The sequence below is a fragment of the Anneissia japonica genome, unplaced genomic scaffold, assembly GCF_011630105.1.
Source record: "Anneissia japonica isolate Jap-2015-1 unplaced genomic scaffold, ASM1163010v1 scaffold26_len2425191_cov177, whole genome shotgun sequence".
Lineage (NCBI taxonomy): Eukaryota > Metazoa > Echinodermata > Crinoidea > Comatulida > Comatulidae > Anneissia > Anneissia japonica.
This window is the reverse complement of record NW_022685220.1, coordinates 60,235-80,791: the sequence shown is the minus strand read 5'-3', so window position 1 is coordinate 80,791 and position 20,557 is coordinate 60,235. Positions and strand designations below refer to the sequence as shown.

The 20,557-nt window shown below is 35.2% G+C and overlaps 1 protein-coding gene across 1 annotated transcript in view; it reads right to left on the bottom strand.

Moving 5' to 3' along the window:
- The window catches only part of LOC117108511 (solute carrier family 28 member 3-like), a gene marked incomplete in the record, with an annotated part of 54,937 nt that extends 34,397 nt beyond the window's left edge, over positions 1-20,540 (bottom strand). Inside the window, 3 exon segments of the mRNA XM_033250534.1 lie at positions 1,028-1,311; positions 2,298-2,408; positions 20,205-20,540. Of these exon segments, the coding sequence (XP_033106425.1) occupies positions 1,028-1,311; positions 2,298-2,408; positions 20,205-20,312 (503 nt within the window).
- Positions 20,541-20,557: the final 17 nt, after the last annotated feature.

Sequence of the window (20,557 nt, the reverse complement as noted above, 5' to 3'; positions counted from 1 at the left end):
AATCTTAGTCAACAGTCATAACAGGAGATCATGGGGCAGTCGGGCATTTGTGTCACGAGTTGGTTATTCTTACATATTTTCAAAACTATTTATATTTATTATTTATATCTTTTTGCAATAGTTTGTCTTGCTTACAACTTTAATAAAATATTGGAAAAGGGAAAAAAATATTAATAAAAATTCATGCACAGACCTGTTACTGTGCCATGATAGTCAGTGACTGATACTAGTGCATTATAAATTAATTGTTATTAATCTTCTTCACAAGCATCAACATTTCCAATAGCACTACTATGAGGGTGAGAAAATCTCGGAGAGCATTTTTGCTCACAAAGACTTTGGTTTGGGTTCCACTCTCTGAGAGCTCATGGCCATTACGCCACTGTACGATCACAAATCAGCATCACCACCAATAATACAACTTGCTGCCACCATTTACCAAAGTAAATAACTATTATAAATGAACTCAGCTCTGCCAAAATATCATAAAAACTCTCAAAAACTATAACAAAATTTTGAATTGCCCATTTAAATCGACTAAAAAAGTAACCGGTATTAATTTTCAAACACAAAGACATAAAAAAAGATTAGTTTTAACTGATTTAAATAATTTTATATAATTCAATATTTAAGGGTTTATACAGACGAATAGTGAAAAGGAATTATTTAACTGTCTGTTACTTGATGGGAATATTTGTTTCTCTTTCAAATTTTTAATTAAGTTGAGAAGTTGTGTAAATATACAAATTAAGTAGTATAAAACATGGAATTTAATTTTTCTATTTTTTAGCTCATAACAGACAGTGCATCTTTGATATTATGCACTACACAAGTATTATTTACATAATCATTAATATCAATATCACCATAAGGGGCGGATCCAGAATTTTACCAAAGGGGGGGGGGTTTGGGAGGGGGCACAACATATTCAGAATAGATAAGTGAGAGTGCTAATTTCAATAAATTTAGTGGATCTACTGGATTCGCCCCTGACCATCACCACCATCACTATTAACAATTTACTCACCATTTACAGCATTTCCAATTCACCTTACAGTAATCAATAGGTTTCTTTCCAACGGCCAAATAAATATTCGAGCCCCATCTTCTTTTTACAATACTAATAAACCATAAAACGTTTACGACGATCGTAATAATGAGGAGTTGATACGATCGCTCAAAGTACTTTGACAAGACGAAAATTAAATACGTATAATACAAGACTGCCAGTATCACATAGATGAACCTAACAATTGCCTTTCTGTTACGCCTCCATATCGAGCTCAATACTTTTTCTATCTGTTCTATTGCCTGTTGGAGGAAAAAAAATATATCACTGGCAAAAAGATACATGAAACGTGTTATGTTTCTTCTATCCCGAAATTGCAAAGTTCTTATTGAAACAGTGGTGGCGGCAGTGCGGGGTCCAGCAGGGCGCGTTACCATCTGCTAGACAACTCTGGACCCCCCTCCCCACATCCCACATCAGGGAAGAAGCTAATTATTCCATCGGGGAACACTGCTTTAAATAAGCATTTTTATTGTCTAAAGGCCAACTCAGACAGCGTTGTACGACGCAGCCCGATGTGATTTGTTGTCGCGTCGGGTCTGTGTGAGTTAAACACAGACGCGATGGTGTGCGTCGGGGGCAGTTGCGTCGTAGAATATTAAACATGTTTAATATTTCTCACGACGGCTTAAGACTGTCCCCGACGATAAATCGGGTCGGGCTGCGTCGGCCGACGCTGTCTGAGTTGGCCTTAAGAGTGCCATTTCTGAGCATTTAGAGGTGCCTATTCTTAAAACTGGCCCCAAACAGTTTTGAATGAGGGGAATTTGGATCCTATTAGGTAACTTGAACCACTCATCAGCGACCTTTGACTGCACATCCTGAAATTTCTGGTGGTGCCATGTCATTGTATTAAAAATTCCTGCAAGTGTCTCTAGCGCCTACGACAATAAAATAGCATTCATATATTGTACTTCAAAATGGTCTAAAGTTAATGTTGCACATTTTAACAGTTATATAGTAGATCTAGATACAAGATCCAATGACAAAATGAAGAGCATAGGATGTTTCTATTTGTGCATTACATTTTCATTTGCATAAAGTGACTACAGTAAACTTAGAAGTACTACGCAACATTATTTCATATTTTTATTTATACAGTATTCTGATTTTTTAAGTGCAATTCAATTTGTTTAATATCATTTTCTTTTAAGCGAACGTCACATATGCAATTCCAATTTTTTGTAACAAAATGAAAAGTTGAAGGTTGAAGTTGAAAGTTGATTACCTCTGTAAAAGCATTTCCCTCTGACTGTACATATACCTGTCCAGTTTCAATGTCGCCCTCTAACGTTGAACATTTGACTACGTCGTCGTCCTCACCCTGAATATCTGACATCTATTGTTATAAAACAATGACAACCAATTACCAATTAGTAATATATAAATTAGTAGTTCTAAAAAAATATTTGAACTGCTGGAGTTAATATAATACATGCGTTTGCTTTAGATGAAAAGTTTTACGAACATAAACCAACTAAACAACACAATCCAGAAAAAACTTGAATGACATTTGAAAAGAGTATTCAAGATTTAATTATTATTTTTGATAACTTAGGCAAGACTTTTTTAATACCTTGTTTAGCGAACTTATTTTTTGTAAGAAAGTCAAAGGACGGCGGGAAAAAATAAAATTTTGTTTTCTTATTTAGTAAAATGATTTTTCCAAAAGCAACTAAGTGGAAAAGAAAAAAAAACATTTTATATTGATTAATGTAAAACAGTGTAGACAAATAATATAAAGTTATATAATTAAGGAAGAAATATATCTTATTTTTGGAGGATTCAAAAAGTGGAAGGCATAATAAAAATAATTTAATTTCTATTTTTTATGAAATAGAGATGATTGAAAAGTGTCTACTTGCCTGAAAGCGAGCAGTAGACACAAAATACCAGAACGCACAATATTACTTTCATTTCCAATTGTTTTTTGTATTTTGGCAACACATCCATTCTTTGGCTTTGAAAGAATTGTGACATCATCATTTGGCATTCAAAGCAATTTTCCCATACCAATTCATAAAATAACTTTCCAATAGAGCATTCATTTGACCTCCATACACTGAAGGTCTACCACCTTCTTTTGGCAAAACATACTGTTATAGTATATTTTTTATACTTATCCTTAATGTTCATTTGAAACTTTTGGAATCATAAGACTTCTTTGGTTTTTAATTTGAAGCAAATGGCAACGTTTTAATCTGAAACGATGACAGCCCTACCAATGATTTTGGGGCAGCGGTGTAACGACTGGGGGCGAAAACGTGCTGAGGCCCATGAAAGTATTCGCTTAACTAAGAACATTATAAATATTAAGGCTGAAAAGACTGCATTAAAAGCAATGCCAGTATTGTTAAATAATTTATACTGTGTGACTATTAAGTTATTACTGTTATTGTTCTTTATTGAATGTTAGTATTACTTATTTAATTACTGCTGTTACTACTGATCATTATTGATTATCATCATTATTATTATCAATCCTTACTAACTGTATAGTATTATTATTGATTGTTGCTATTACTATTATTAATATCTTATTGCTTTTCGGTTTAATAATTCCACTATTACACCAGTCTTTGTTATTACTTTTTTATTCAGCAGTCGACATGGCTGCAGATGTCCGAAAGATAATGGACCGTTCCGCTAAGCTCCGCCCCTTGGATACTGTTGCTAAGGTCCCACAAGACGACAGTTTTAAAACACACGGACAACACATGTGTTTGTGAGACGCGCGCGTATTCCTGGCCCTGCTATGATTGGTCTGTTGTTAAGTTTGATTGACACTCCGGAAATGTCTATTGTGTCTTCAGCCTTTAAGTCCTGATCCTGAAGCATAGATCCCTTGCCAATACAACATACTTCCACAAGTAGGGGCCTTACAGTAGTGTAATACCATCTGGTCTCAAGACCGTAAACTGTCACGACACCATTTTTCAAGAAGACAGACTCTCGTTTGAAGATTTCTAAAATTGTGACCAATCTCAAAACCTGCCTGCCATTTCTCGCAGACGTTTTCTCTATGCAGGCCCTCCCAATCACGTATCCAAGATATAATAGCAGGCATTTTTTTTGCTACCACTAATTCTGCTTTATCGACCACCTCATATACAGCCCTAGTAGATGTTCACAAAGAAACATGTGTCTCGGCTTTTAATCAATACTAGATTTTCACAATAAACTGTGGATATTAACGATCAATCCAAGGACATATTAAACAGACTCTAGTCTATTTAATACCTCCTTCATCATCAAAAGTTCTTAGTACATTAATCAACACACTTTGGAACTGAATGAATAGTATTGGTTTTAGTCTTGCCTTGAGGACTGCAAAATGTCCTGTAAGGTTAGCATTTTTTATGATCTACCCCGGGCACCCTAGTAACTTCAGAGCACTACAGTAGGTGCGAGAATTTCATGGCTTACACTACTGTATAAGCATAAACTAGAAATTGCAAATTGCAAGTGAAGTGCTGCGAAGTACAACAGCATATAAATGTTCTTCGAACAAATTTATTTATGCGAGTCAAGTGAAAATAATGAATAATAAAAATATAACAAATAATATGAGACACGACCCATTGTCTATAATTAGAACACTTCTTATTGGGTAACAAAGTCGTAATTTTTCATTTTTGTCAAAAAGTGTCTATAGTGGTGAATTATGGTTTAGGTTTTTTTTAATAAAGTTTCAAAAATTTCTATGTATGTGGAAAATGTAGTTGATTACCAAAGGTTACAATTTTTATTTTGAAGACTGCATGGTATAGAGTGTACATTTTTTTATGGGGCAAGTGTCCAAGGGCGGGTTTTCTAGGGGCGAGTTGACTGCCAAAGAGTGTTGCCAAAGTGCGAGCCAGCGTGTTATTTGATCACAAGTGCGAGACATCGCAAGTGTGAGCCAGCGAGCCATGACATCACGACAATAGATATGAGACGTTGTTAACGAGTTGTGTGAGGTATCGGCTGAGATTTGTGGAGTACAATTCAAAAAACAACTATAGGTCTAATAATGAATTATTGTGATGTTAAATAGACAATATGTTAGCTATCAAGGAGCAACGTTGTTTTTCATTGGGACCTTCGTCCCTTCAAGGCTAAACCTAGATACCATCCTAGCTAGTCTAGGCCTAGAGTAGGATAAGGCTAGCGCGACATGCGGATGTTGGTACGTGTTGGTTAGTCTACAAACGTCGCCTAAAGTAATTGATTTTACCCGGCAGAACGAAAGAAGGAAACTCCACTTTTCAGTCATCTTAGGCCCTGTATTTTGACAAACAACGACCTTTCAGAGGTCAAATTGCTGAATTTGAATATGAATTGGCTGCTTCGCAGCAATAAATGTACAGTACATTAAGAATATGTATATTGTGGCTGGTTTTCATCTTCATCATTAATGGCAACATCAAGTCATTTTGATTTAAGTTTGGTTCAGGAAAATATCATAGGAGTGATGTTTTGAACTACCTGAAGTGTTTACGTACCGAATACTCAGTACATTCCCAGATACTTGCTGAAAAAATGATTTGAGTGGGAATCGAACCCACGACCTCCAAATAACTAGCCTGCCGCCATAACCACTAGATTACTGAGCTTACACTATAGTGACTACAGTAGTGTTGAATCCGATCGCCAAGTAGCAGCTGGTACTGCAAATACTATTTCGATCAGGCCAACTACAGTAAACTGGATATACAGTTCACCCTCAAATTTGAGACCACTTTGGGTGCTGAAAATTTGAGGTGGTCTTGGGATTCGGTCTCCAATTAACATCTCGACGAGATTTGATTGACAGATAAACCGACTAATCAGCGAGCGTCATTTAGTCACGTGATCAAAAACTTTTTCTCTGACATTTTAATTTCCTTACAGCTGGTTGTCAACGTGAAACATACGTGAGCCTAGGCCTAGATGTCTATGCTCGGTTGTTGTAGATACCCAGATTTACACGAGCGCAGTACGCTGCCTCATTAGTGACTTTGCCTTTGCCGACAACGAGGTTGACTGAATGCGGCTTTTCCCTCTTCCTTTGGGAGGAACAATTTCCTCGCCTGTTCCATGAATAAGATTAACACAATGAAGAATATATGATTTATTTTTATACCGCCTGCCCTGAATTCTCTTTCTTAAAGAAGTTTGATAGCAAAGAAAATGTTCGCCAACTCGCCAGCCGCCATTGTCTAAAGTTTTTGTGACTTTGTGGGCGGGGCTTCACGTCCTTGTCGACATGTAAATTAGAGGATTACTGTAGCTTTGTATTAAAAGATTGAAGATTGTTATTTGGTTCTTTAAAATAGTGGTCTCGAAGGGGTCTCGGAATTAGAGGGGTCCCAGAATTAGAGGGGTATCGAACTGGAGTGTGCAAAAAAAAAAAAAAGGAGGAAATTGGGATTTTTTTTTGCAATTTAAATAACATTAAAGAAATCCTATATTTCAAGATTTTGGATATGCTGGAGCTTTTACCATGACTGTTATTATTAATTCTGTATCTCAAAGCATTAGGCTAAAATAGAGATTATCTAGATCTACAAGATTTGATTTAGCTCTGATCAATATCAAGTAGAACATATAGTACATCAAGTGAATTTTTTTTACATCAATACAATACTTTATACAATGCAACATATTTCAATGTTATACCTCAACTGATTTACAAGGTCAAGTTGCTTCTATAAAATCAGCAATGTCATCGAGTTAATTTGAAAACCACAAGTGCATATCAAACAGTTACGTGTCTTCCTCCCTATTTCCTTTCATTTCCCTTGGCAAGCCATATAACTGAGCTATGCATACTGTAAATTATAGGTTATGTCATACATATGATACAGTTGATTCCTTAAATGTTGCGGGTTGCAAGTGCAAATAATTTTCATACTTTAATGGTTTCTATAAACAGTTTAAATTGACCAGCAAAGTATTACAAATTGGTATTAGGATGCACAAAAATATGTTATAAAATATGTTATAAATCTCATTCAAATCAAACGATTTTACAGGTATATTAACATTATTGGAGCAGCTTTGAATTTTTAAAAAATTTATTTTTATTTCAAATACAACAAAGAATTCACAGCAAGGTATTGTAATAAAATATCATAAAAGCAATCAAGACTTTTATAATCAAAACAACTGAGATTGTTTGAAATCAAAATATTTGAAATGGGGTGGGGGCACAAACTTTCATGATAAAGCTTAACTCAGGGGTGCTAGTAGCAGAATACGGCAATAGCAGTGATGCAGAGATTCCAAGTTAAACCAATTTCTAGGTGTGAGACTTTAGTTTTAAAAACTCATCCCCAAAGGGGTCTTGTGGAAGTTTTTCCTACTTGCCCGGAAATGCTTTTCTTTGCTTTTCTAGGGTAGGATTCTTACAACTAAAATGTGTTCAGAATCTGCACTTTTGCTTGAGAATACATATATCAGGCTGTCCACATGAACCTATTCACAACTGATGTTTTGGTCCGAGTTAGGCTGCAGTAAGTTTATCGAGCTCCATCCCTTGACTCTACTAAATTTATTGATCAGTTTGATAGTGTTATGGCCAAACTGTCTTGTGAAAATATATATGCCTATATTCTTGGGGACTTTAACATCGATATACTTAAACATGAATCTAGAAACGATGCCCATTATTTAGTAATCATTATCTCCCCCTTATTCATAGACCATCCCGTATTACAAATACTTCTTTTAGCCTGCTGGACAATATTATTACCAACATGTTTGATTGCCCTAACCTCAGTGGTTTATTATACAGCGACATAAGTGATCATCTCCCTGTTTTTAACATATCCTATCTATTGAATATTGCTCACTCATCCAATGGTGTAGTTGGCTCAGATAGGGAAGTAATACCTAGATTTAGAAATATTAATCCCTTAACTTTAGAGAATTTTCGCCAACATATTTGTAACCAACAGTGGTCTGAAGTCCTTAATGTGCATGACCCCGATGAAGCCTATAATAATTTTGAAAACATATTCAAAAATATCTATGAAGAGAATTTCCCATTCAAAAATGTAAAAAAAAAATCACATAAGCTAAAACCATGGATGTCCAACGGCCTTCTCAACTCTATTAAATATAAGCAAAAACTTTATGCAAAATTCCTTCATTGCCCATCTGCCAAAAATGAAACCAAATACAAACAATTTCGCAATAAATTAAATTCACTTATTAAAATTACCAAAGCTACCTACTACAAAAATTTATTTCTCAAACACAAAAATGATATCAAGTCTACTTGGAAAACTATAAATCTGCTGATAAAAAAAACAAACCCCAATAACCAAACAAATCCCTATTTCAATTGTAACAGTGAACAAACTAAAGATCCCACAACAATTGCATCTGCATTTAATGACTACTTTGTTGAAATCGGACACTCTTTAGCTAAAAAAATTCCCCAAGTTAACAAATCCTTTAAGAAATTCTTACCCAACCCCACACCTAATTCTATTTTTCTTACCCCTGTTAATGAATCTGAAGTGGCCTGTATATTAACTCATTTAAAGTTAATAAATCAACCGGTATTGATAATTTCCATACCAAAGTCATCAGATATGTTGCCAACTTCATCTGTCAACCCCTATGTCATATTTTTAACCTCTCGATTTCCAAGGGGGTTTTTCCTAACAGAATGAAGCTAGCCCGTGTTACACCGATTTTTAAATCTGGATCCAAATCTGACCTTTCAAATTATCGCCCAATCTCAATCTTATCAGTCTTCTCAAAAGCCCTTGAAAAAATAATCTATGATAAAACACTCAAATTTATTACTAAATTTAATATACTTTATGACAGACAATTTGGGTTCAGAAAAGGCTACATACTCCAAGTATTGAAATACACGCCATCGTGTTGGGATTCAATATTTCGACATTAATTATGTCATCATCAGTGATTAATTATGTCATCATTCCTGATGATGACATAATTAATGTCGAAATATTGAATCCCAACACGATGGCGTGTATTTCAATACTTGGAGTATGTATTATACTTTCTTATCTGAGATTAATCAGTGGACCTTTCGGTTAAAAGGCTACAATACATCCATTGCCCTTACTGACCTCTCCAATAAAATTGTCGATGCATTTGAAAATAGTCAATTTACTATAGGAATTTTTATTGACCTTTCCAAAGCATTTGATAATATTGACCATAACATCCTTTTATATAAACTTTCTCACTATGATATTCGTGGTCCCGCTCTTAATCTTTTTCGAAGTTACCTCTCTAATCGTTCACAGTGCACTAAATATCTCAACACTATCTCCAACTTTCACCAGATTACTTGTGGTGTCCCCCAGGGATCTCTATTGGGCCCTCTTCTGTTCCTTTTATATATTAATGATGTTCACTTGTCTTCCAACCTTCTTTCTTTTTTCCTTTATGGTGATGACACCACTATCCTATATTCTATCAAAATATCCATTCTTTATTCAACATTGTTAACTCTAATTTAATTTCCACTTCCCAATACTTTGCTGCCAACAAACTTTCAATTAATCACGAGAAGTGTAGCTTCATTCTGTTTCAAAGTCCCCAAAAATCACAAACTTTCGATCCTTCGAATTTCAAAATCTATATTGATAATCAGGAAATTCCCAATACCGAATTTGCCAAGTTCCTAGGAGTTTATCTTGACAGTGCATTAAATTGGAAAAAACAAATCTCCCAAATTGAAAATAAAGTATCCAAATGCCTTGGCATCATTTTTAGGTTATCCTCTTTTGTTCCCCGCAATGTTCTTCGTATTCTTTATTGCTCTCTCATTCTCCCCTATCTGAGCTACTGCAACATTGTTTGGGGAAACACCTACTCATCCAACTTAAGCAAACTTCAAATCATTCAAAAGAAGGCTATCAGGATTATATCTGGCATTCCACCATGGTCTCATTCTTTTTCTTTATTTTCTAATCTCAATTTTCTTAAACTTGCTGACATTAATTCCCTTCAGCAAGGTCTTTTTATGTACTCCTCCTACCATGGTCTCTTACCACCGAAAGGTCAAAAATAATATACACATTTTTTATTATGCAATATCACATTTATGCGTGAGATTTTGGCCACCGAGAGTGTGTGTGTGAGAAAGACCATGGAAACACGAGTCTCACGCCGAATGTGTGAGGCTTGGTAGGTCTAGTTGGGGGATGTTAGATGCCTGAAAATATGGTCTTATGTATTTTGTGAGGTCTGTTACCACAAAGTATATTTTTCTCTATTTGTCATGTATTATTATTACTATTTTGATTTGGAGACAACAGAAACAATATGATAGCAAATGGAATCCAAGGACCTCAATTGGAATTATATTTTTCTTATACATGCCTGGATATATACTCACTGCTTTTTGTTAGGTCTTTTTACAAAGTATAATTTTCTTTTTGGTAAAATTAATTTTATTTTTATACGGCAGATAAGAATAAAACAAAAACGAGCAGGAAGAATGCCAACCTGAGCAAAATCTTTGCTTCATAGTTACCCAGAACGCACTCTTTTGATTTCTGAGAAGTCTACGATGGCATTGGCAATTGTCTATATTATTTCTGTGATATTTTAATAGTAAAATACAGGGAAGAGGCACAGATAGCAGGAGGTGGATGATAAAGACATTCTTGACAAAAGTCTATTATCACATTTGTTTCACAGAACTGGATTAAAACCTTTTAAATTGACTTAAGTCACGTCTCCATCGATTGCGAGCGGTTGAGGCACTGGGTCGTGAGCGAGATTGTGTTCGACAAAAATATTGGCCAAACTGCGTTCGCAACCGCTTTTGAGACGACCGGAAATCAACTTACGTCACATCCTCAATTGATTGTAGACATGTGCAGATCGCATCGCATTTGCACATTTTGTTTCAAGAATATTTTACAGAGAGTGTTTACATCATGTTTCCTTGCAATTTGCTTCCAATTTTACCACTTATTATTCCATTTTTTTAACATTGATACTGAAACAAATGATAATTTACAGTTACTTTCAATGTTGGCTCTTGTTTTTAGTGTATTTAGGGATATTTAAAGGAAACAGTAATTTCTAAAGCAGATAAATGCAACAAATAATATTGTAATTCCTTGTATTTGATGTTTTTCTTAGTATAAGTCAGTTTACAATCAAATTTTAGCTAAAAAAAAATGAATTTTAAATTAGGCTTTGTCAATTGTTTCTTTTCTTTATTTTAGTTTAGTTTGATAAAGTCTCATGTCATAATTTTATTATTTATGCTCCTCAACTTTTGTAAGAAAACCCACAGTGTGAAAGATTCTTGTGAATAAATAAAGATGATTACTGTATTATTATACTGTAATGCAGTTAGTAGTAGTTTCTTTTAAACCTTTTTTTTTTAAAGCTGAAGTGTAGAGGACAACAACCCCATATTTTTGATTGGTTAATTTGTATTGCCCCAGAACGTTGAGTCACAGTTCTCTACCCCACTACATGCATTATATTTCCGTGAATAAATTTAGTCATCGACAAAAAATTTGCTACCATAGAATATTGAAGATTTTTCTTTGCATACTATTAGTACAGTAGAATAATAATGATTAAGTATATTTGTAGATTATCATCTGTCAGAAGTGCTAAAGATATATTTTATTTACTTTTATTTACTTTGTGAACATACGCCTTTAGATCAGAGGCAATCAAGGATGGTGCATTCAACTTAAATACAAAACAATGAGTCACTTATTACTGTACACGTAATACTAATAAAACATAATTGATATAAGGATTGAAACAGATAGAATTATAGAACTTTTAGGAAGACGACAAATAAAACCATTTTTTGTAACGTTAACTCTACCCGGTGGTAGAATACATTTGTATTCACATACACAAATATATCCTTCACTACTCAATCAACTAAAGTAACCCCTTTTTCAAATTTAACCCACACAGGCCAAAATAAAACAAACAATTTCATACAATTAAAAATTCAAAAATGCATAAAAAAATTGAAACAAGGTATACAATTCATACTTGAATCAGTAATGCTCCCATCTACTCCAACCCATCACACCCCTTCTATATAATAAAACAACTTCTATTCAAAACTATAGTTCAACTGAATCAATTTGCTAGAAATTGGGGTAAAAAATTCACTTGTGGGATGTTAGGTCAAACAGTGGATACCAATTGATCAAACAAGCTAGCAAGTATAAGTATGGCATAGATGAAACTGATGAATACAAATTGGTCAATGAAAGCTATTTGGTGGTCGTAACTTTAGCTTAATAATAATCCCATAGTCTTGCATTTCCTAGAGCCCAATCACACTTTTATGCCGGCCTAGGGTCGCCTTAAATTACGGCCGACTCAACTTCATTTCCGTTCAGTTATTGTTTTAAGTTGTTTTAAGTTGGCCCAGGGGTGCCTTACGGACGTTCATACTTCTTCTTTTGGGCCGGGTCGATGAATTGCAGGACAGGAAGTTGAGGCGATCGCATTTTGATGGCGGAACAGTAAATCACAACCTAGCATAAACACATGGAATTCGCACGAAACATGAACCTAATTTGAAAGCTATTTGGTGGTCGTACAGTAACTTTAGCTTAATACTAATCCCATAGTCTTGCATTTCCAAGTTCTACAGAAGTAGTGGCCCAATTACAGACATACCAAAATGGAATAAAACACTAACAAAAATACATTATTAGGCCAAGACCCATAAATAATATACATCATTAGGCCTAGACCCATAAATAATAGGCCTAAAATATGTCCAACATCTAGAACAATATGAGTTTTCTCATCAAGACTTTAACACACTTTAAATTGTTTTGGACAAATTGAATTGTCAGATAAACTGATAAATCATTGTGTAACCAAAGTACAAATGCACCATTAATTTTTATTCGGATATTTTTTTGAATTTCAAAGACAATATACTAGACCTATATTTGGAATAAATCATAGTACTGTAGGCCTACTGTGCTAGACAAACAATTTTTTATTTATACTGCTAAAATTTTGAGATACAGTTATGATGAGAATTCTGCATGTGAAACACTGAGATTTTTTTTCTCATGAAACTTTTATAGTTTCAAATGTAATAAACCTAGTTTATATTTTTTATTCCATCCGGTAAAGAAAGGTGAAATGGATGTGAAAGTAATAAATAAAAAAATAAGGTGGTAATAATTAGGGTAAGAATGAAACATTAGTTACATTAGTTTAGACCAACATGTGATCAAAACTGCAAAAAAATATAAATTTTCACTGCAGAATATTGCAAAATCTGACTTCCTGTATAAATTTCTAACACTATTTACATTGCAACAGCTCTCATGTGTATTAACAGCTTTCAAACAACAAATATTCAGGTATGGCGGTCATAGCACCTAGTGAAATAACGTCTCTACCCCATGATGCATATTAGTACAGTAGTTTAGGGTTGGGAAGCAAGATTTGGCAGTACGGGGTGCGTGAGAGTCTATACCACCTCAGCCCCACCATGGTTGGGGCTGAGCTGGGAAAAAAATGGATCTCCAGGTGCCCAGAAATTGCACTCATACCTTAAAAATCTTACTGGTACTATGTTCATATCAACTACACAATACACAACTTTGTCATACTACAATCTAGGTGGGTGCGATCACACATCTGCATCCCACCACCCCCCGCCTCTGCCCCTGCTAGCCTATGATGCATAGGCCTTTTAGACTTGGGCCGTGCATGCGGGTCATTAGGACCTTAGTGGAGTACTGTAATGGCCCAATACCAAGATGCATAGTTTGTTCAAAGTTGTGGTTATGCAGTTCATTATATACAGTAGTTCACTTTACCCCATGATGAATTCTATGATTTTTTTCTTGTATTTCAATCTCCTGTGTTTCTATAGATACAATGACCTAAGAAGGCACTCGCCACAACTGAATTGAATTGAATTGAACTAAAGAGTACAAGATAACTCCTGGTTTTCATTCAAATACAATGGCACACTAAACCTCATTATTTAGCTAACAATAGAGTAGCTTTCCTTTGCTATTAAAGTGTTTTTCATCAGTTGAATAGAACTTAATACTAAATACATGAAAATTATAGGTGGTCTCAATTAGTGAGTAAGGTTTGTTATTTGGTTCTTGAATTATAATTTGGTCTTGAATTAGAGGGATCTCGGAATTATACAGGGTCTCAAATTGGAGGTTGCATTTTACTCAATTTTATAGTTAAAATGCTAGAATGCATTTAAAGAAACATTTTAATTTTTTTAAATAATAGGATTTATCTAGAAATACAAATTGTATTGGGTTTTTTGTTTTCCACAACTGTTCTCTCTCTATTAATATTATACCTAATTTTACCTCAAGTACTCGTTGGAATACTTTGGTATTCCGATACCAGTGTTTATTGCCCATCAGGATAGCTATTATAGGCCTACTCTGCTTATGAACTTTTTTCACAATGTTTAAGATCATGCAAGGTTAACTATTGCCTGTCATTCTCACCAAAAGTTGTGAATGTAATTGATGCAAAATTAATATGTGCTATAAATTCATTTCATATATTTTTTTAAACGCTGTTTCTGTATTTTTAGGGACTGACCTACCATCTTGGCAACAGGATACAATTCATAAAAAAAATGCAGTTGAAAAAAAAAAAAAAAGAGCAAGTGATATTGCTTGTTTGATATTCTTTTTTGATATTCTAAACTTTGTTCGGGGTCATGGTAGAAGCGTCCTTGTCGCAGCCCTGGATAATACTATTCTACCACCACCACCACACAAACAAGATAAAGTCAACATCTACTGTACTTGTATCATTGGCAGAGTACAATGATTGTGCTAGAAACTGTGTCCAGCTGTGGCTGAAACAAAGCATCTACAGTAGCATGCAGGCCCGTATCCAGGGGGGTTTTATGGTTTGGGAGAACCCCTTTTTCTAGCAAAACCCCCCTCTTTTCTGGCGAAACCCCCCCCTCTTTAAATTTCCCAAATCAGTCCTCCAACCCAACTAATGCACTGCAGACCCACCCAGACACAGGCATTTTCAAACATATCTGCTTTTATAGCATTAATATTTAGACCCATAAAGCACAAAAATTCTCTTGCTTTGGGGGTTTCGCAGACCCCACTGGGGCTTGACTGTGGACCTCACGCCCAGAAACTCCCCCCCCCCACCTTGGAAGAACCTGGCTATGGGCCTGAGCATGTGTGTGGACACGATAAGAAGAACTTTGTTCAACTTTAGTTTCAGTTTAAAATATGTTTATATAATTTATGATGCACTACACATACAGTACAGTATGCTTTTGAAAAAATTCTACAGCAAGTAAAATATATTGATGGAAAATTTTTGTTTGATACAGTTATAACCTTTGTACAAATATATTGTCATTTTTGTTAGTAGTTGAGTGATCAGTATTTTGGACAATAAGTTGATCTGCTTCACTGCATTCAAGATGCTTAGTGGAGTCTGTTCAAACATTTTGATGGGAATAACCCAACATGCACCTAGAATTCTTGACAAAACAACAAATTTATTCATCCCTCGAGAAAGAGATTTTTCTTGATTAAATATAATTGATTTAAGTAGTCCATGTTTTTAAACAAAATATTGCAATCGACCTTTTTCTGCCAGTGCACTATTATTATGGAACCAGCTCCTAATATTTATTACAACGTCCTTGACTATGTTTTAAGGCGTGAAACTCCATCTTTTCAAAATTTAACGTCTTTTCTTATTCATTACATTTGTGTGTAACAGCGCTCTGAGAGATGACTACAGTGTACTATATTAAGAGCCTATATTACTAATTATATTATTATTATTATAATTATTATTATTATTATGGTAGGAAATTGTAGGAAATGTCAGAATAGTTACTTTCTGAAAAAAAGTGTATTTTTAGACGATTTTATTCATCAGTGGTGGTAACTTTGCGTTCTAGGGTATCATATTACAAAAAACAACAATATTTCATATTTTTAATTACCCTAATCATTAAATAAATTAAAATTGCAATAACAATTTTTAACAACAATTTTTGACATTTTCTCGAACATTTAGTAAAAATACATGCACAAAATACTGCATATACGATTTAAAAAAAATTATTGTTTGTATTTTCATAAGTCTCAGGAAATATAATCTACAGAAGCATTGATGGCTGATTGATTGTGACTGCAAATTTCACTTTTGTAACACTCTGACCTCCAGGGGGTTAAAAAAAATATTATCAGCCACTGCCAGACAGCAAATATGAACACTATTCAGAAGCTTGTTGATATTGCGCATGTGATCAGATTCACATGTAGTGAATACTACAAGAACTACAAACATTTTAACTTTACAATGGTACCGTCCAAACACTTTATTCTAATCACAATCTGTGACCCATAACAGTAAAATGAATATGACCCACTTTTGGAGATTTACGCAATTTCGCACCAGGAAGCTGAGATAATCGCGATTTTGTAAAAGTAAATCAATACCGCTCTACGCTAATGTTAAACAAACAAATAGTGAAATACTTACGGTCTAGACTGAATATAGTAGTTCAAATTGTTAGTACATGTAGGTAATTACCCCATCTAGCGGATTCCGTTAAAAAACCTGAAACATGGAGATCTCCGTGTTTGGCAGTCAAGTGTTGCGTTACCAAACACGTAAATCTCCGTGTTTGGCGGGCAGAGTGTTAAGCGATTCTAGATGCATGTTACAACAGTTACAATTCAAGCAACAGGATTTCATGATACGGAATCTCTGGTGATTATAGGCCTACTTCAAACACAAAGCAAGAGGCTGTACCATTGTTTTTACACAGTTACATATAATGATCCCACGTACTGATATAACACTACGTGTCTATTACATGGCTTGATTTAAATAATGTCCAAAATTTATTTTTGTATAAAACCAAATAAATAAAAAACTTATTAAGCATCCCTACCATTCCCCGATTTCTGAACAGCCTCTGATATACTGTGCCAAGACGGGCAAGGGATAGCTTTTGGATACCGGGAGACAGGAATAGATCTTTTCAGATACTTTCTGGTAGTAGGCCTGCAAATTTAAGCATGACCTTTCTATATATGTGTAGATAATGTAATAGCGAAGCATTTTTTACCACACCTTTTCCGTTAGATACACTTTGACTATCCTGATCACCCATCAAATCACCCATCAGATCTTTTAAGTTTGTCTTAAAAGAAAAGCCAACCAACACCTCTTAATTCTGTCTGTACTATTTTAAATCCTTCATGCACCAATGGGCTTTAAGGATTTTTCCTATCCCTACGTACGCAGTCCCTAAAATTACAGTACGGACCCACATTGTCTGGAAAGTTGGCCATGGCTAAATAATTCTGTTTTGGTTGTCAGCCCAAAATGTTTAGAATTGCTTTCTCAGAACCAAATATAAATGGCCCAAAGTTTTTCCGGTTACCAAAGGCCATGAATAATACCAAGTTTTGAAATGTAAACACCAATGCCAAATGCTATTGTGAAGGAATATTGTATGCTGAATAAGAAGTGGAGTAAAATCAATTCAATTCAACCTTTTATTTCTGTAAAAACCAGTTAGGGGTTGCTAACCCAGAGGTGACGGAACTAGGGGGTGCTGTGTTATGGAGAGTAATGTGTGACTGGAAATGGTCTGCAGTCAGTTGGTTGTTACCATGCGCCAGTGATGTTGGAGTATATAGTACAGCAATTTGAAACTATTATGTAGGCCTAATGAATGAAAGTTCGGAGTTTGTCGGGTAGTGAAATTATTATTTCACATTTTAAGTGCTCCCTAAATTCATAAGTGTAAGCTAACTTACGGTGATTAATTTAATTAGCGAAGATATGGAGAAAATTATTTCGAATCCCTCTTTCCAAGAGGGGATGCAAATGCTTTGTGAAAATGAGTACGCCGCGGTACTCATTTTCACAAAGAAATACACACAACTGGTTAGCTGCGGGGGGACGATGAGGCATAAGACTATAGGCCTAGGCCTAACAAGAGACAGTGAAATTATATGTGATAGAAAGTACACTTTCGGAAGAAATAAATTAAAATAAGAAAAAAAAAATAACTAAGAATAATTCATTTGCAGAGGTACCTTATTTAGGCCTAAGTATTATACAATGCTAACAATGCGGCCCTTGTACTAGCCCTGGCTTCGGCAAGGCATCCATGTGCAACGCAGTGGTGTTTGTTTATCCATGAAAAAAGCACGCCGGGAAAGTTTGCCTTACCAGGAAAAGGTGACATATCTAGCTTATGACGTATGCATGCTAACTATGTGAGTGTGACGTCACCAAAAAATGAATATTTTCTATTATAACCAAAATATTAATAACTACAAAGTTTCTGGGCGTAAATTCCCTTAATATGAATGAAGGGTTGCTCAATCTCCTTGCCATACAAATTACAGCTCCCACTGACGTCTCAGTCGAGAAACATGGGTAACTGAAGTTTTTCTCGCAAATCTGACTACAAAACCATATCCAAATTTCACGTTCCACTTTTGACCCTGAGTTGTCCTTCGCACTCGCCGCTGAGGGCGGCGTTCCGGGAACCCTGCGTCTAGCTAATAATATTATAAGAACATTATATTACACAGCCTATGTAAATACGAGTACGTGATTGGTCGAAATGGCATCACATGACTAGCGCTACGAGGATCGGAAACGTTATATTTCCCTGTAGGGAAATATAACTTTGAAAAGTGACCGGTCTCTGACGTCACCGGATTACACCTGCATTGCGCCCGTAGAATGCTAGTCGAAAGCGCACCAAAGAGTATACTCTTTGAGTGCACGATCGATCGCTCACAAATTTTGTGAATGTGGAAAGCCTAGCACTTCGAAAATGGCGACTTCAGATAATTTTAAATCTCTCGACGAAGACGAATTGGATAGAATTATTGACGAAAAGGATTCTCGGTGTACAAAATTTGTTGTTAATTCATCCGTTAATGTAGGCCCACTCAGTGAATATTGTAAGGACGAGGAATCATCAAATTAGGCCTAGGCCTCCTATACTTGCATTGAAAATTTCACAGCAACGGAGCTCAACGAGTTACGTTTCTCCGGTCATTCTACGCTGAGGTAAGGAGAGCAAATGGTGAATTGTAGGCTAAACGATCAATGATAACGCTACGTTACAGATTACAACAGAAACATTTTAAAAAGTTACAGTAATATGAAGTATTTTGGCTATGTAATATGACAGATATTGTGTAAAAGTTAAATAAAAGTTCTTGATATTTAAAGTAATGTGATATTTAAAGTAATGTGTTCAGTGATATCAGGGATATCAAATGTTATATTACACCTCTAAGCAGGCAATATCTGTATAATAACAACTTTACAGTTTGGTGATAAAAATGTTATTTTGTAGAACCATATGTACGTACTTAAAACCTAATTTCACGTTTGAACATTCTTACAATGTTGTGCGAATTTTATTTTGTTAAATACCTAACGTTATAAGGACGTTTAGTGTTTGCTGGGAAGAACCCCTAGGAGAGGTCCTGGTGGATAACCCCCCCACCCCGGAACTTATGACAGTACCGTTATATATATTTGAAGGTTTAAATTTTAATAATTTTTAGATCCTAACAGTTTGTTAAAAATACATACTGCATAATTTTTTTCTCTCCCTGAAAAAATGTATTTTTCTCCCCCAATGATGGGCCCCGGCCCCACTTGCACCACCCCTGAGACAGAACAATAATTATATCAAATCTCCCTTTCTCTGCCTTGCACAACAAATATAAATCCTCATTTGGTATGCCTTTAGAATAGATGTTCCCAGTATCCCTTGCGCAATTTTACATCTCGCTGTGAATTGATTTTCCTTGCACAAGGAATATCCTAATAGCACTAATTTTGACCCCTGGAAATATTCATGAGGTCAAAAGTCAGACCTGAATGTATGTGAAATATAGGGGAAAAAGCAATGTACTTTTACCTTTTGCATTTCCAACGCCTTTTAAAATATAAATAACAATTCTAGTACGTTCGTACGGTTTGTTTATAAAGCCCTAGGTAATATTCACTAGGCCTAGCAAAGAAGGCAAAGCTTGTGATCTCAGCGAGATAGAGAAGCCCTTCCCGTAGCTAGCTACAAGGGTGAAGAACGTCCTGATCTTGTGGTTGCATGCGGTAGGCTTAAAAGTTTAGAAAGCATTACCTCTTCCTTGGGTCCTTTATCGGTGAAAGCTGTTTCTTTGTCATCATTTACATCGAGTGCATGGTACTCCGATGACCGATCATTTTCTTCAGATGCTTTAGATGTCATTATACAAATGAAATGAAGATTTTAAAGGAGTGATTTGTTTATATAATACGAACACACCAACGTAGCGCATGGTTTGTTTAGACAGCTTGCTCTGCTCTTCACTTCGCTGTGTTTACAAATGATCTCTACTCGCTTCTTCGGTCTCTGATCTCTGTGATGGATTGTCAACAAAATACAGCAACATGATACTGTGATTAGCATGGTTTGAGGAAATCTTTAGAGATGGGGGGTAAATCAAGAGGAAA